The sequence below is a fragment of the Ornithorhynchus anatinus genome, chromosome 14, assembly GCF_004115215.2.
Source record: "Ornithorhynchus anatinus isolate Pmale09 chromosome 14, mOrnAna1.pri.v4, whole genome shotgun sequence".
NCBI classification, from domain to species: domain Eukaryota; kingdom Metazoa; phylum Chordata; class Mammalia; order Monotremata; family Ornithorhynchidae; genus Ornithorhynchus; species Ornithorhynchus anatinus.
Window position 1 is genome coordinate 15,910,976 of NC_041741.1, and position 18,211 is coordinate 15,929,186.

At 45.3% G+C, this 18,211-nt stretch overlaps 1 protein-coding gene across 2 annotated transcripts in view; it reads left to right on the forward strand.

The window, feature by feature from the left end:
• Window positions 1-12,772: 12,772 nt before the first annotated feature.
• Window positions 12,773-18,211, forward strand: part of HMGA2 (high mobility group AT-hook 2) — a 146,847-nt gene continuing 141,408 nt past the window's right edge. For both annotated transcript variants that reach the window (XR_005660808.1, XM_029078540.2), the window contains exons 1-2: window positions 12,773-12,905; window positions 15,092-15,178. Coding sequence is in view for 1 of the 2 variants with exons in the window: in XM_029078540.2 (XP_028934373.1) it covers window positions 12,795-12,905; window positions 15,092-15,178 (198 nt within the window). In the remaining variant the exon portion in view is untranslated. The remainder of the gene's footprint in view (window positions 12,906-15,091; window positions 15,179-18,211) is intronic.

An 18,211-nucleotide genomic window follows, 5' to 3' on the forward strand; every position in this document is an offset into this window, starting at 1 on the left:
AGCAATGGGTGCCTGTTATCGATGCAGGCCTGAGATTGCCAGAGGCTAGGAGGTGGGCGTCACCATGACTACCCAACACGGCCTCCTCCCAGCTCCTTCCCTTCCACCCATGTGAACCAGCTGTTCATTGGATTGTCGCCAGAAGGTTTTTCAGTCAGAAAGCTTCACCTTTCATTCATTCATTCAATTCATTCAATCATACTTATTGAGCACTGACTGTGGGCAGAGCACTGTACTAAGTGCATGGGAGAGTACAATAGATCAATAAGCAGACACATTCCTTGCCCACAGTGCGCTTAGAGGGGGGAGACAGGCATTAATATAAATAAATAAATTACAGCTGTATACATAAGTGCTGTGGGGCTGGGATGGGGGATGAATAAAGGGAGCAAGTCAGGGTGATGCAGAAGGGAGTGGGAGAAGAGGAAAGGAGGGCTTCGTCAGGGAAGGCCTCTTAGAGGAGATGTGACTTCAGTAAGCCTCTGAAAGGAGGGAAGAGTTAACCGCTGATGATGGTTCGGCATTTATACACTACAGACTGCAAGATAGTCCCTGTCTCCAAATAATACATAGAAGAGCATGGTGATGGGATAGGATGGAGATTGATAGAATCTTTTTAAAAGAGGTAACATCTGGTTATTATGACTTGTTTCAGTGATAGTGGAAAGCTTGCACAACTGGTTTGGGCTGGCATAAAGCACTGCCTTTTAGCCCCTCATGCCCCCACTTATTATTATTAATAATATCAATTGTATTTATTGAATGGTTACTGTGTGCAAAGCACAGTAGTAAATGCTTGGGAGCGTACACTACAACAACACAATCCCTGCCCACAATGAACTCACAGTCTAGAGGGGGAGACAGACATTGATATACATAAATAAGTAAATACATAAATAATTTATAGATACAAATAAATTATAGATAGATACAGTAAACCTCTCTAACTATGCATCTTCTTGGGGCATAAGGGCTAGTTTTACATAGAAATCACAAGAACTAAGTTTGAGCTCTTTGCCACCAGAACCTCAAAACAAAATTCCCCAGGATTAAATTGTTACGTATTGCTATTATTTATAATGGAATTTCAGAATGTTCCTATGACTATTGACATTATATATTCCAAGAGAAGCAATAATAGCAATACAGATTATGTTACATAATAGTAATACAGACATAATCGTTCTACAAAATGTAATATTATGTCATATCGATACTAATGCAATATGCTGTCTTCTGGTTATGAGATTGTTTTAAAAATGTGTATTTTAAAGGCTTGTAAGTCTGCTCTGGAAAGGAAATTCTATCTTAAAGTTCCGATGCCAAACCACTAAAAACTGTGACATCATCAAAACACCTCGGTGTAATTCTGGGTTTGTATTAAGTGGTTGCTCATCTAAACACAAGGGAAAAGCTACACGTGATAAATCTTTGATTTCAGATTTTAATGGAAAATACTGCAGAGAGCAGAATGTCGAGAGTTTTCAAAGGCAAGTCACCACTTTCACTCTAGGGTGTTTGAGGAAGGCAGGTGATTTAACTTTGACTTTTTAATTAAAAAAAAAAACTAAGAGAATTAGAGTATGGTTGCTGTAAACCCCAAACTGCTTAAGGAAAGCAGCATGGCCTAATGGATAAAGTACAGACCTGGGAGCCGAAGGATCTGGGTTCTAATCCTGGCTCCACCACTTGCCTGCTGTTGGACCTTGGGCAAGTCACTTAACTTTTCTGTGACTCAGTTTCCTTAACTGCAAAATGAGGATTCAATACTGATTCTCCCACTTTAAGCCCCATGTGGAACAGGGACGGTGCCTGACCTGATTAACTCGTATCCACCCCGCCGCCTAGAATAGTGCTTGACACATAGTAAGCGCCTAAAAGATACCATTAAAAAAATGACAAAAAACCTCAAAGGATCAAGAGAACACATTTGGGCTGAATTGTGAGAGTAGGAGGTGTATGATTTAAAAATGGGAAAAAGAGCTCTTCATAAGAAAGGTTAACGATAGTAAATATTATTGGCATTATTCAGGGAGTAAATGCTCACGTTGAAATGATTTTAGCCCAAATATCAGGAACATTTTTGAAAGAGTGAAGGATAAAGTACAACACGTTCCACAGGAAAGTGAAGGGGGAGAAATTCAACACGATTGTGTGTGGCTCCTTAGACAGCGAACTAGAGAAAACCATCCAACACTGGCAGTTAGATGTAAAAACAAAGCTTTAAAGTCTCCTACTTTGCAAACATGTATAGCTAATTCTATGTTTGGATATCATTCTGAATAAAACAAAGTTTTCTGGTGAAAGAAGGACAAGATTTTCGATTCCTTTGAGCCTCCACTTCAGGGCCGTGAGACAGCTTATCGTGAAACTCCACCTATTTCGACCTGGTTTAAAAAAAAGTCAAAATCATTATTGTATTTTTCTGGCAACTCACATCTGATGCCGATCAATCAATGGTATTTATGGAGTGCTTTACTTTGTGCAGAGCACTGCACTAAGCGATTGGGAGAGTACAATACAATGGAGTTGGTAGAGTTGATCCCTACCCACAAGGAGCTTACAGACGACAGGGGAGACAGACATTAAAATGAATTCCAGAAAAATATGGAACGCTTCCCTAATATGCATGCATCGACCAGTGCCACGAGAGTTGAGAGGACTTTTAACATCAAAATATTGTGCCGTGCTTGGGCAAAACTACAAGAATCAACCAATGTAACAGTTAATCTCTACACATCTATCCTCGTGAACAGAAACAGAGAGGACAAAGGAACTGTTTCATACTGCTTGTAATCAATCAGTCAATCATATTTATTGAGCACTTACTGTGTGCAGAGCACGGTACTAAACACTTGGGTTAGTATACTATAACAGAGTTGGTAGATGTGCTCCTTAGCTACAAGGAGCTTACAGTCTAGAGAGGGAGATGCTATATATATAAATAAATATTTTACAGACATGAACATAAGTGTGTAGCATTTGTTAAGTGCCTTCTATGTGCCAAGCACTTTGTTAAGCACTGGGGTAAATTTAAGCAGAGTAAGCATTATCCAACGTCGATTTCACTGACACTGTCCTCTCCTGGTTCTCCTCTTATCTCTCTGCCCGTTTATTCTCTGTCTCCTTTGCAGGCTCCTCTTCTTCCTTCCGCCCCCTAACCGTGAGGGTCCCTCAAGGTTCAGTTCTGGGTTCCCCTCTATTCTCCATCTAAACCCACTCCCTTGGAGAACTCATTCGATCCCCTAGCTTCCACTACTATTTATTTATGTTGGTATTTGTTAAGCGCTTACTATGTGCCGAGCACTGTTCTAAGCGCTGGGGTAGACATAGGGGAATCAGGTTGTCCCACGTGGGGCTCACAGTCTTAATCCCCGTTTTACAGATGAGGGAACTGAGGCACAGAGAAGTTAAGTGACTTGCCCACAGTCACACAGCCGACAAGTGGCAGAGCTGGGATTCGAACTCATGAGCCCTGACTCCAAAGCCCGTGCTCTTTCCACTGAGCCACGCTGCTTCACTACCATCTCTGTGCAGATGATACCCAGATCTACATCTCCAGGCCTGATTTCTCTCCCTCTCTGCAGGCTCGCAATTCCTCCTGCCTTCAAGACATCTCTACTTGGATGTCCTCCCGTCACCTCAAACGTAACATGTCCAAAGCAGAACTCCTCATCTTCCCACCCAAACTCTGTCTTCCCCCTGACTTTTCCATCACTGTAGAGAACACCACCATCCTTCCTGACTCACAAGTCCTTAATCATGGCGTTATCCTTGACTCTTTCCTCTCATTCAACCCACCTATTCAATCCGTCACTAAATCTTGTCGGTCCCACCTTCATAACATCGCTAAAATCCACCCTCTCCTCTCCATCCAAACTGCTCCCACATTATCCTATCCCGCTTGGATTACTGCATTGGCCTCCTTGCTGACCTCCCAGCCTCCTGCCTCTCCCCACTCCAGTCCATACTTCACTCTGCTGCCCAGATCTTTTTCTACAAAAATGTTCAGGACATGTCACCCCACTGCTCAAAAAATACCAGTCACTGCCCATCCACCTCTGCATCAAACAAAAACTCCTCACCATTGGCTTTAAAGCACTCCATCACTTTGCCCTCTCCCACCTCACCTTGCTACTCTCTCTACAACCCAGCCCGCACACTTCCCTCCTCTCATATTAACCTCATTTTTCCTCAATCTCACCTATCTCACCGCTAACCCCTCGCCTAAACCCTGCCTCTGGCCTGGCATGCCCTCCCTTCTCAAATCTGACAGACAATTATTCTCCCCCGCCTTCAAAGTCTTACAGTAGGCACATCTCCAAGAGCCCTTCCCTCACTAAGAGCCCCCTTTCCTCTTCTCCCACTCCCTTCTGTGTCACTCTGACTTGCTCCTTTTGTTCTTCCCTTCTCCCAGCCCCACAGCATTTATGTACATATCTGCCATTTATTTGTTTGTATTGATACCTGTCTCCCCCTCTTTAGACTGTAAGCTCATTGTGGGCAGGGAATGTGTTTGTTTATTGTTGTGTTGTACTCTCCCAAGTGCTTAGTACAGTGATCTGCACAAAGTAAGCACTCAATAAATGTGTTTGGCTGACTGAATCCTACTTAGACTGGTAGCCCCATGTGGGACAGGGACTGTGTCCAACCTGATTAGGTTGTACCTACAGCAGTGCTTGACACATAGTAAGTGGCTTAACAAATATACTACTACTAATAATAAGGGCAAAGGACAACTCCACTTCTAGGCATTTCTTTGTCAGAACATTCTTTCTCTTTTTGAAGGACTACTCTCCTTTCAGTTATTATTTTTTTTAATGATATTTGTTAAGCACTTACTCTGTGTCAGGCACTGTTCAAAGTCCTGGGGTAGACACATGCTAATGAAGTCGGACAGAGTCCCTGTCCCACGTGGGGCTCAAAGTCTTAATCCTCATTTTACAAATGAGGAAACCGAGGCACAGAGAGGTGAAGTGAATTGCCCAAGGTCACACAGCAGACAAGTGATGGAGTAGGGATTAGAACCCAAGTCCTTCTGACTCCCAGGACCGTGCTCTAGTCATTTGCCCATGTTCTAGCAGACTATCTCTGGTTCGCATCAAATCGAAGTCTTCTCCAAATAAGCTGCTGATCCCACAAAACCAACTGGAATCACCCTTCCCTCTTCTCCCCCTGCAAAAAAAAATGGGGCTAACTGGACCCAAACTCAGATCATGAACCTCAAGCTTCTCCTTTCCAGATAGAACAAAATCAGCAGCAAAGGAAATGGGGAGGAAAAGGATAATTTAGATGAAAACTCTGCCCTATTTTTTTTATGGTATTTGTTAAGCACTCACTATGATCCAGACACTGTACCTAGCACTGGGGTAGATACAAGCTAATCAGGTTGGACACAGTCCCTGTCCCATATGGGGCTTATAATCTTAATCCTCATTTTAATAATAATAATGTTGGTATTTGTTAAGCACTTACTATGTGCAGAGCACTGTTCTAAACGCTGGGGTAGATACAGGGTAATCAGGTTGTCCTACATGAGGCTCACAGTCTTAATCGCCATTTTACAGATGAGGTAACTGAGGCACGGAGAAGTTAAGTGATTTGCCCACAGTCACACAGCTGACAAGTGGCGGAGCCGGGATTCAAACCCATGACCTCTGACTCCCAAGCCCGGGCTCCTTCCACTGAGCCACGCTGCTTCTCTACAGAGGCACAGAGAACTGAAGTGATTTACACATGCTTACACATCAGGTAAGTGGCAGAACTGGATTAGAACCCAGGACCTTCTGCTTCTCTAATTTGTATAATAAATCTCCAATGGACACTTCCATGTGCAGAGTGTGTATGCCAGATCAATTTATCAATCAATGATATATACTGAGCACTTACTGTGTGGAGAGCACTGTACTAAGCGCTTGGGAGAGTCCAGTACAAGAGAGTTGGCAGAGTTAGGTTTTGTGGTAGTTAATGCTGTGATTATGGTTGCAAAGTGGTCCCTACTGCAAACCTGCTCTCTCAGTGGTTTGTAACTCGAAGAAATATCCATTCTGGGCTGCAAATTTCCATGCTTGGTTTCAGCCCAAAGCTAATTTTGGGTGTGATGTGTGAAAGACTGCACCTAATTTGTTTCAGAAATTTGGGGGTTATTCGAGAATGAAAGACAGCACATTGTCTCACTCTTTTAAAAAGGGACTTTGACCTTTATAGTGTTCATATAACTCAGAAACAGCAAAAGCTGTAAAATCCTGGCTTGGCAGAACAGGCTTTCTTGAGTGAGGTTGGGAAATCAAGCCAAATTGAAGGAAAACGGTTTTGAATTTTTCAGTGCTTCCCTTACTGGGAAAAACGATCCAGGAATTCTCATTAAGCCAGGCTTCTGGGGAGAAAGGCTTCGAGAGAGGGATAATACCAAAATGCAAGGAGAATGGGACTCGCCCTGGACAGGACAAGGGTTGGACTGGTCAGTGAAACTGGTACTTGGTCCAGTCAATCTGTGCTCCTTCGAACTGCGGCCAGTTCTACAGCTCAGAGTGAGTGAGGAGCGACTCAGAACTGTCCAGGCGAGAAGAGGACCAAAGTAAGCAACTTTGTCTCCTCACCGATTTTGCTTCTGGTCCCATGATGTTGCACCACCTGTGTGTCTGACTTAACTCTCTCTTTCCCTCTTTCTCTCTCTTTCTCTCTCTCCATCCCCACCCCTCCGCCTCCAGCCCCACTGCCTTTCACTCCCCCCATATTCTCTGGATCCCTTTCCTGCTTTTTCTCTCCCATTCTCCAAAACATGTTTACTTCATCAACTCAGTCCTAAGGAGCCCCATTTCCCTCCCCACTATTAGCTGAGAGAAATTGCCATCCACAGCATTTATTGATCACCTTTTGAAAGTGGAGCACTGCACCAGACACTGAGGGAAGTTCTTCTTACTCATTATCATTACCATCATCATCACTATTTACTGAACGCCTATTCGTGAACAGAGCACTGCACTAGGCTTCTGAAATCACACGTTGCAAATATTAGACATGGTCCCTGCCTTCAAGGAGCTCCCGATCTTATGGATTGGAAGGTAATCAACAGCAGAACTAGTTTTCACTATTTTTAATATTATACTTTTTTTGAATAGTATTTGTTAAGCACTTGCTATGTGCCAGACACTGTACTAAGCTATGCAGTAATACAAGCTTAACAAGTTGGACAGAGTCCATGTCCCATATGGGGCTTCCAGCTTCATTCCCCATGTTACAGATGAGGGCACTGAGTGCCAGAGAACTTAATTAATTTGCCCAAGGTCACACAGCAGACGTGTGGCTGAGATGGAATTAGAACCCAGGTCCTCTGACTCCCAGGCCCATGATCTTTCCACAAGGCTATGCTGCTTCTCCACACCGCTTCTAATGTTCATTTGGTGTGTCAAGCACTGTTCTAAATGCTGGGTTAGATACAAGTTAATCGGATTGGATGCAGTGCCTGTCCCACATGGGGCTCACAGTGCAAGCTCTCAGTTGTGTAAAACTTCTGGCATCTAGCCAATAACTGGATATAAACAGGTGAGCCAATCAACTTCAGGGGAAAAAAAAAGGTACAGTTATTGAAAATAATAAAACAGCATGGTCAGCTGTAATATTTTAGAACCACACATGACCTCCTGATATTCCTTGGGGTCATGAAGATTTCCTGAATGAAGTAAAGAATGGTAACGAAAAGATGCAGAAGAATGAAGACAAAGTCCCTGCCTTTGAGGCTCTCGGACTCTGAGGGGGAAGCCAAAGTTACATAAACTGATCAACAGGTATCAGTAAAACAGAATGAGGACAGATAGAAATAGCAAACAAATTTGTCGATAACAAATGAAAGATAAGTACTAGGAGCCCCACATGGGACTACCTAGCAGTACCAACCCCAGTGCTTAGCACAGTATATGGCTTAACAAACACCACAATTATTATTATTAGTATTAGAAGTATTAATATTATTACTACTACTAAGAAGATGATTTTGAGTGCTAAAGTGGTTATAAAGGAATGATGTACCAGGTATACAAAAACTGCCATAAACTCTCTATCCCACTTGCCCAATTGTATACTTTTTCATCATCTTATCTCACACTTTCTCTAACGTATTTGCTCAACCACTCTCCACTCTTTCCTTTGTTACACTGTGTCAATCAGTCAGTCAATCAGAGGTACTTATCGAGTGCTTACTGTGGGCAGAACATTGTACTATGCACTTGGAAGAGGACAGTATAGCAGTTTGTGGACATGTTCCTTGCCCACAATGTGTTCAAATCTCAGCTCATGTCTCCTGCTACCTTAATGCCTCCTCTTCCCATTTCTCCCCTTATCTTTCATTCTAGCTGGATCCTATCCTTCTTTTCCTATCCAGTCTTCTTGGCATTTCAGGGTAAACCACATCTCCCTCCCTTTAATCTTGTGTTTTTTTCTTTTCATTCCTTCTTGCTTCTCCATTTTTTAAAAAAATTCTCTTTTTTTTCCCTCCAGGTATTTCTTCAACCTCCTTTCCTAATCCAATCTCCCCCTTTTCCATCTCTCCATTTTTTTTCCCTCTGTCTTCATTATTTTGCAGGAATAATTGCTGCAGCCTACCCTCCAGGAAGCCATGCGTCCTTTCTTAGACTGCGGAAACACCCTGAGGGACAAGAGCCCTTCCACAAGGACTATTTCCCACCTGGATATTCTCTCCTAGTCATCAATCAATCCATGGTATTTATTGGGTGTTTATTTTGTGCAGAGCACTATATTAAGCACTCGGGAGAGTGCAATACAACAGAGGTGGTAGACACGTTCCCTGCCCACAATGAGTTTATAGTTTAGGAGGGAGCTTACACTGATAGCAAATTACTACTTTATCATTTTATTTTTGAAGGGTTTCTTTCTTTAATCTTCAAAACCCAGCCGTCTTTTAATATTCTTGCCTTCCTCACCCACCACAAGGTAGAACATCGGTGTAGCCTAGTGGAAATAGCTCAGTAGTCAGGGGAGCTAATTCTGCCTCCCTCATTTGCCTGCTGAATGATGTTGGGTGAGTCGTTTCATTTATCTTTGCCTCAGTTTCTTCCTCTGTAAAATGGGGATGAAATATCTGTTTCCCCCTAGTCTGTGAGCCCCATATGGGGCAGGGACTTCTGTAAAATGAGGATGAAATATCTGTTCCCCCAGTCTGTGAGCCCCATGTGGGGCAGGGACTGCGTCCAACCTCATTATCCTGTATTTACCTCAGTGCTTGGCACATAGCAAGTGTTGAATAGATATCTAAATCTTTATTACTATCAGCTCCCTCCAGGTCTAGAGGTCCAGCTGCAGAGCAGATAGGCCTTTACGGGGTGGCATCTCCTGCTCCATCTTTCACCCCTTCCCCGCTTTCAGACACTGCAATCGGCTTCTGGCCGAGGGATCAAGCACTACACCAGATTTCCCTTCCCTAACCCCCTGCCCCGAGCCCCAGCGAGTTTAAACTTGGGGGAGCTGCCTAAGTTGATGACCATTTCTTCTAGGTTTGACTGCTTCTTTGTCGGGAGCCCCAGAACAGCTGCGTAGTCAATGTGTCGGTTAGTCGATCGTATCTATTGACCGCTTACTGTGTGCAGAGCACTGTACTAAGCAGTTGGGAGAGTACAGAATAACAATAAGCAGACACATTCCTACAGTTAGATGTAAACCCTCTGACTCTACTACTGTCTTCTTCCAGTTTAGGGAAGTTAAGTGTACTAGAGTTTAAGTTTTAGAATAAGGAAGTCCCATGGTTCTTGCTGCTCTTTGTCAATCAATCAGTCGATCGTATTTATTGAGTGCTTATACTGTGCGCACATCACAGCACTAACAGCTTGGGAGAGTGCTTGGGTTCTAATTCCACCTCCCTCACTTGCCTGCTGAGTGACCTTGGGTGAGTCATTTCACTTGTCTTTGCCTCAGTTACCTCATTTGTAAAATGGGGATTAAAACAGGATTAAGCCCCACGTGGGACAACCTAATTATCTTGTATCTAACCCAGCATTTAGAGCAGTGCCCGGTACACGATAAGTGCTTAACAAGAAGACCATAAAAAACTCAATCAGTGGTAATTACTGAGTGCTCTTTGTGTTCTGAGGAGAGTACATTGTAACAGAGTTGATAGGCATGTGATCTGCCCACAAGGATCTTACAGTCTAGAAGGGGAGATCGACGTTGAAATAAATTACAGATGCGGGGTGTAAATGGAAGGATATAAGAATAAGGACCTAAGTGTTGTAGGGCTGAGGGTGGGGTGAATATCAGTGCTTAAAAGTAGGGATCCAGGTGAATAGGTGATGCAGAAGGGAGAGGGAGTAGGGAAAATGAGCATTGTCTTGGTCTCCAGCTTTTCAGGGCTCTAGTCCCCTGACTCACTTGGCTGGGAAGTTTTTTCCAGGGAGAGTGCCTGCTCTCAGGACTGAGGAAGCCCGACTTTGGAATTTCCTTGCTCATGCCTAGTTTCCCACCCTCACCAGGGAAACCCCACAGTTTGCATGTGTCTCTGTCTCATTTAGCCCTTTGCCACTGGATCTGTGTTTTCATCCCTGGGTGGGAGGCAAGATGATGGTGGATTTGTTGTAATAATAATAATAATTATGGTATTTGTTAAGTACTTACTATGTGCCAAGCACTGCTCTAAGCGCTGGGGTAGATACATGGTAATCAGGTTGTCCCATCTGGGGCTCACAGTCTTAATCCCCATTTTACACATGAGGTAACCGAAGGGCAGAGAAGTTAAGTGGCTTGCCCAAGGTCACATAGCAGACTAGTGACAGAGCCGGAATTAGAACCCACATCCTCTGACTTCCAAGCCGTGAGAAGCCACTTTTTGGGGGGAGAGAGGGAGAATCGATAGTGTAAGTTATTTGTTAAGTCATCGCTGTGTGCAGAACACTGTACTGTACTCTGAGTGGGAATCAGACCCGATCCTTGAGGGGTGGCAGGGAACCCTTAAAAACAGATGCAGGGGTTGGGCTCAAGGTGGCACCTGTGTGCCTCAGTTTCCTCATCTGTAAAATGGGCCTTAAGACCGTGAGCCCCAGGTGGGACGGGGATTGTGTCAAACCTGATTACCTGGAATCTACCCTCGTGCTTAGAACACTGATTGGCCCGTAGTAAGCACTTAACAAATACCACAATTAGTATTATTACCAGCACTCTGTAATTATTCATTATTAATGCTGCTGTGGGGACTTTTCTGCTCTTTGTTAATGGGGGGAGGGAATGAGGCAAAGCAACCCCTCCCCCTACACCCCAACCTTTTTCCCGGGACTACCCGGGCCGCCGATGATGTCCCCCCCATCCTCCATTGCCCTTGACTCGATTTGTCTTTAAGTTGGTTCCCAAATGGAATCCCAACTACCCCCATACTCTCCCACATGTCAGGCCCTATCCTCCTCCTTCACCGCTCTTCATTCTCCCCCTCTTCCTCCTTCTCCCCCCTACTTCTGCTCTCCCTTCTTCCTCGTCCTCTTACTTCTCCTCCTCTTTCTGCCCCTTCCTGCTCTCCTCCTTCTCTTCTTCCTCCTCCCCTTTATTCATTCAATAGTATGTATTGAGCTTTACTCCTGGTCCTCTTTCTTCCTCCTCCTTTATCCCCCTCCTCCTCTTTCTACTTCCTCCTGCTTCCCCTACGACCCATTCTTCCTTCCTCTCCCCTCATTCATTCATTCATTCGATCATATTGATCGAGCGCTTACTGTTTGCAGAGCACTGTACTAAGCCCTTGGAAAGTACAACTCTGCCCCTCTACTTCTGCTCTCCCTTCTTCCTCCTTTATCCCCTTCCTCTCACTCCTCCTGCTCCCCCCACCCCCTTTTCCTCTTCCCACTCCTCCTGCTCTCCCTTCTCTTTTTACTCCCTCCTGCTCTCCCTCCTTCTCCCCCCATTCATCCATTCAATCGCATTTATGGAGTGCCTACTGGATGCAGAGCACTGTACTAGGCACTTGGAAAGTACAATACTGCCCCTCTACTTCTGCTCCCCCTTCTTCCTCCTCCTTTTCCCTCTCCTCTTCTTCCTCCTTCCCCCCTCTACTTCTGCTCCCCCCTCCTTCCTCCTCCTTTATCCCCGCTCCTCCTGCTCTGCCCCCTCCCCCTTTTTATCCCCCTCTTTCTACCCCTCCTGCTCTCCTCTTCTTCTTCCTCCTTCCCCCCTGTACTTCTGCTCCCTCCTTCCTCCTCCTCCTCCTTTATCCCCCCTCCTCTTCCCCCTCCCCCCTTTTCATCCTCCTCTTTCTACCCCTCTTCCTCTTCCCCCTTTTCATCCTCCTCTCTCTACCCCTCCTGCTCTCATCCCCCCTCCTCTCTCCCCTCCCTCTTTTCATCCTCCTCTTTCTACCCCTCCTGCTCTCATCCCCTCCTCTTCTTCCTCCTTCCCCCCTCTACTTCTGCTTCCCCCCTCCTTCCTCCTCTTTTATACCTCCTCCTCCTCCCCCCCCCCCCCCCCAGCCTCCCCTCCTTTTTGGCAGGTCCAGGACGTCCGGTGTGGATGGTGGCGGCGGCAGATCTCGCCCCCCACCCCCATCCCCATCCCCACCCCCATCCCCCCTCCTGAAAGGTGCTGGAGGCTCCGGGAGCCCGCGGAGGAGGCGGAGGCGGAGGAGGAGGAGGAGGAGGGAAAGCAGGAGGAGGAGGAGGAGGGAGAACAGCAGCAGCAGCAGGAGGAAGAGGAGGAGGAGGAGAGGAGGAGGAGGAGGAGGAGGAGAAGGAGAAGGCGGCGGCGGGGACGCGCGGGTCCGAGGCAGCGGGGCGGGCAAGCGCGGAGGGCGGCGCGGAGGCGGCGGCAGGATGAGCGGCCGAGGGGAAGGAGCCAGCCAGCCGTCCACCTCTGCCCAGCCACAACCTGCAGCCCCCCCGCCGCAGAAGCGAGGACGAGGACGCCCCAGGAAGCAGCAACAGGTCAGTAGGGGGGTGGGAAGGAGCTGGGGGGCGAGGGGCCTGGGGTCACAGAGAGCCCGGGGGGGAGGAGGGGATGGAGGGGGAGGGTCCGGTGGGACCAGCCGGTCCGGCGGCCACGGGGGTCCCCCGCCCCCCAACACCCCTCCTGCGGAGCCGGAGCTGGCTGTGCACCTAGTAAGCGCCCGATAAATACTATGGAATGAATGCGTGACCTCTTTTGGACTCCGCAAATCGGAGGGGTCTGTCCACCCCTCCTCCTCCTCCGGGGAGGCCTCCCCGCATGGAGACCCCCCCCCCCCATCCCGGGTCTCTTTCTGTAGTGTCGGGGTCGTGGGGGTCCCTCCAGCCGGATCCAGGTCCTCAAGGAGCTGCTGGACATCTCCCCCCCCCACAAAAAACTGCCCAGAATCCCCCCCAGTAAATGGATGAAGGGGGTGGGAGGCTGGGAAGGGGGTCTACCTGGGTTGTTTTTTTTTTTTTTCTGCGGATGCCGGAGGGGCTCGGAGGGTCGGAACCGGGGGTTTTGTTGGCCGGACCGGCCCGGACTGACCAGGGTGAGCGGACAGAGGAGATGACTTCGAGAGCGCCTTTGCGCTCCTTTCCCGCGGGATGGTCCTTTCCATGCGCCCGGGCTAGCCAAATCCACCTCCCGGCTCGCCAATCCTCCAACCCGGGGGCGGGGTGGGGGGTTTTTCTGGGGGGTCTCGGGGAGAGGGGCTGATCTGGGGGGTCTCCAGAGCCGGGGTCACAATCCGCCTCCTGGGGGCTTTTTGGGGGGGGGGTGTCAACGGCCTCGGGAGGGGAGGATCTGAACTCTCCACCCTTCTCCTCGCTTCCCCCCAAAAAAGGCCCAGACCCCCACATCCTCGGGGAATCCAAAAGGGAACAAAGTCCAGCCCGGAGCCCCCTCCCCACGCGCCCCCCACTCCCAAGTTTTCCCGCTCTGGACACTTTATCCAACTTTTTAGGGTCTCTTTCACCCCCTCCCTCCCCCCTTCCCGGACCTCTGCGCCCCGATTCTCCCTCCTCCCCCCCAAAAAAATTAAAATTTCAGAAGGAAAGGTAGATCGGAGCGGAAAGGTTTGGAGGATTTTATTTTTCTCTACTTCTGGTTAGGTAAAGTTCTTCAAGAAAACGGTGTCTCGGAGGGTCCCCGGAAGGCTTCCTTTCCAGCTCCCTAAATGTATATTCCAATTTAAAATGAAGACCTCGGGCTGGTTTAATTGAACAAGCTTAGAGTTAATCAGCCGTGCCACCGTGTCCTGCAAATCCGAATGCAATGTTCAGTATTTAGAACCGGGAGTTTTATGATTCACTAGGTAAATATTTAGAATCTGCACAATTGGTTAGTCATATCCCTTTTAATGACTTGATTATTTACAATCAGACCCAGGAGTCATTTAAAAATGTGGCCAAAACAATTAGTAGCTTCAAACTTTTTTTGGGGGGGGGATTTGTTCTGTTTTTGTTTTCTTTTGATTCCCCTCCCCTCTGCACTACCTCCTTCCCTTCGGTCCACTCCCCCAGGAAAGTTTTCGGAGCAGTAAGTTTCTTGAAGAAATGTGTTTACCTAACAAAAGACAGCGAGGCTTAGACTGGTTGTAAATAGAGCGCAGAGAGGCACGAGAAGAAAATAAGGTAATTCTGAATCTCTAAGAGAAAGCGTGCTGAAAATTGCATTCGACTTCCAATATGGAAGGCTGTCGAACCCTTTAAGATAATAGCTATCCATTTCTCTTATATGATAATGTGGAAGTAAAATGGATAATGATGTTGGCGTTAAATGACCGCTTTGCCCGCATTTTATCACATGCGTAGGTCGAAATCTACATCTTAAAGTACCTTGGGATGTTTTTAAACTTTGCAACCACGTTGCTCTTTTGTTACCTTTTTACAGTGGAACTGAAGGCTGGCTTTCATATGCAAAGCAGAGTTTCCTCTTCGAACACTTAGGTTAAATGTATAGTCATTTCCCCTTTCTGTAAACTTTGTATCACCATCCTTTTAGACATGAACTGCATGTGGGCCAAATAACTGCTCGGTCGATCAGCTCGGGGCTGAAAATGCAGTTGAGAAGTCAGGGGGAGCGTTTTAAAATTCTTGCCACAATAGCTTGTCTTTTTTTTTTTTTTGGTCTCTCGTGTGTGTGTGTGTGTGTGTGTGTTTGTGTGTGTGTGTGTGTTTAGGAGCCAACTGGTGAACCCTCTCCTAAAAGACCTAGAGGAAGACCCAAAGGAAGCAAAAACAAGAGTCCCTCTAAAGCGGCTCAAAAGGTGAGATTTTTTTTTTTCCAGGGAAAGAGATTCCAATCTGACCATCCTTTCCTCAGTCCATTCCTGCAGGCTGGTCTTTTGGGTCCAAAACGAAGGCTCCTTCCCATCTGGGGGAACCCAACACTCGGTTTTTCTGCATTTTACATTTTTAAGATCTGAGCTAGCCTCCGTTGCAGAAGATCCCAGGCACACAGCACATGAATACAATTCCATTGTTTTGGATTGGTGTGGTTTTTTTTTCTGTTTGTGTTTTAGCCGGTGCTTAAAGTAAAAGGAGGAGGGAAAAAGCTCTTGATGTTATTATGGTGGGCGGTCTTCATCACTGGAGGTAAAAAAAAGATACTTTTTTTTCACTTGGTTTGGGATTTTTTAAGTTTCCTTTGAAATAGACATAGATTCATTTCCCACTCACTTATTTACATTATTCCTTCAAACCGAATCGGTCTGTTAAAGCTAAGTGCTTTGTCAAACATATGGTAATTAGAAGTAAATCCAATTATGCCTTGATGGAAATAAGCACATTTCTTGAAATTTACAGCTTTTAAAATGCGATGGGCCTGTCATCTGGCTGTGAGGATCGGGTCTGCAAATCGTGGTTGGATCAATTGTTTTTTAAAAGGTTCACTATTATTATACTTTTTTCCCTCGAAGAGATACTGTGAGGTTCTTCCATCACAGCTGCATTATCAACTGCTTTCACAAATATAGGCAGCATATAGCCGAACGTTTCTGTAATGAAGTTTGGGGGTGTGATGCCATGGAGAAAGTGGTCACGTTAGGATTCAGCGTCTCTTGATCAAAATATAAACCACAAGTTCAAGTCATAGCTTCTTCACAGGGAACCATTTGCATTCGTGAAGAAGCCTGCGTTTAGGAGTCAAACAAAACTTGCCAGTTTGATATAAATGGAGGGGCATTGGGAAACACAAGAATTAGTTGTGCACAGCCTCGAGAAGAAAGGCAGGAGTCATATTTCTACAACAGTAACACAAAGTCGTTAGCACCAGTTCTGAACTTACTGGTAGTAAGTTGAAAACAAAGGCTCAGACTCTGAAGATGCACTGTGGTGCTGGAGTATGCGTCTCCTCTCTTGCCCCAGTTATGTGTGTGAATTGGAAAAGGCTGAATGTTCATCCAATTGTGGTTAATTTTTCTGTGTGGTTTAGTTTCTGCCTGTGGCCATTGACCATGTTACATGTTTGATATAGTTTTCAGTGTTATAAATTACCATGGCAACTAGTGATAAATATTAAGTTATTTAGGGGGTGACTAGAGTTTGTGACTGTTTTATTTTACCGTTTAGAACATTGGTCGAAGGAGCGTATTCCAGTATATTTAAATGTGCAGTTGTTCCTCTGTATCTGGGTAACAGCGAACACTATTTAATCAATAATATACCTGGAAGTTACTGATACTTCAACTCCCCACGTTTTGACGATGTAAAATGAGCTGATTTCCCATGGGTTTTATTTGACTTCATTTCCCCCAACTGCTTCAGGAGTAGATTAAACGAAAAAATTAGAACACCTCTCTTTAAAAGAGTAATAATACATTATTTAATTTCAAAAAGCCAAATGTGGCTTATTGGGCCGAGGTGGATGGTTGGGGGTAATTCTAGTATGTTCATTTTACAAAAAGTCTAAATTATGCTCTGAAAGGAACAGATTAAGTTTAGTTAGACCTGACCCACCAAAAGTGATTTTTTTAAAAAAGTTCACCAGTGGGGTGCTGGGACTAAGGAAATTCCACTGAGTACTATGCAAAAGAATAGCTGACCAAAAAGACTCATGCCTAATTTACCATTAAACTAATCTTTGATCTATCCCTGTGTCACAGCTGGCTGGTTATAATTTCTTCCACGACAAGCATGTTCAAATGAACAGGTATCCCGATCAGAATTCGCCATAACATGGTGATTCCTCAAAAATCTAAAACGATTGTGGAAGTTTTCAGAAGTATAAGTATGTCTTCAGCTGCATCCCCCTGCCTTTTTCCCCAAAGGAAAAAAAAGTCCTTCTCTGAAACCCAGTATTTTTCTTCTTTCCACCACAACATAATTATTTCACAAGTTCTCTTATGAAAACTCTCGTGAAAGGGAGTAGGAATTGAAACTTTTGCTTATAGAGTGTCTGATTTTGTCCCCCTTCAGTTTTCTCCAAGAAACTTTTAGCTGGTGGGGTGGGGTTTAAAAATAATGACTTTTGTTGGTAGGTCTCTGAACACTCTTATGTTCCTTTAAAGAGTCAAAGCCATGTTGGTTAAGTTTGCTGAGATACTATATAGGTTAACTGGGTTGCAACACAAGTTGTTGAAAATGGTTGAAATTTCTTAAGGAAAGTGTGTGGCTTGTCTCTTCTCCAAGTGAATTCACTGAAATGTACTATAGTGTTCACAATATGTAAGATAAATGTACACCTACTGAATCTCCCCTCCGCCCCAGCAGATATGAGAAAGCAATCATGATTAATTTATTGGGTGTTCTTTTGCAAACAATTACCTATCACAATTAAAAATGTATTACTCAAACTGGTACAATGCTAACTAAACCCTGTGTAGCACCGGGGCTTTGTTTTATTTTCCTGGAAAAAAATAAATACCTTTGGATCAGTAAAGGCCCATCCAACGCTGGGATCATGATTGGGTTATGTGTTTGAAATGTCCCCGTGTATATGGTGTTTCTTTACTCGCAGAACTTGTGTTTGGACTTAGTAAACTGGCCTTGGGGCATTGGAAAACAAACTGTGCTTGTTAGGAAATTAGCGAGGAGGAACTTGACAATGCATGTAGAATGTTGCAAGACCAATTGGACAGCTAATAATGCAGCAATACAGCAATTTCAGGTCATAGCCTTATAAAAATGTCCTTATTACCCGTAGCTACAAAGATACGTTAAAATGAATGAATGACCATTAAAAAAAATTCATGCTCAAAATCTTCAAAAAACCGGAAAAAACAGTGTAATAGATGATCACTTTGGTTAGTGTGAAAGTGCTCAGGCCCTGTCCTTGAACCAAGCTTATGGTGTTACTATTT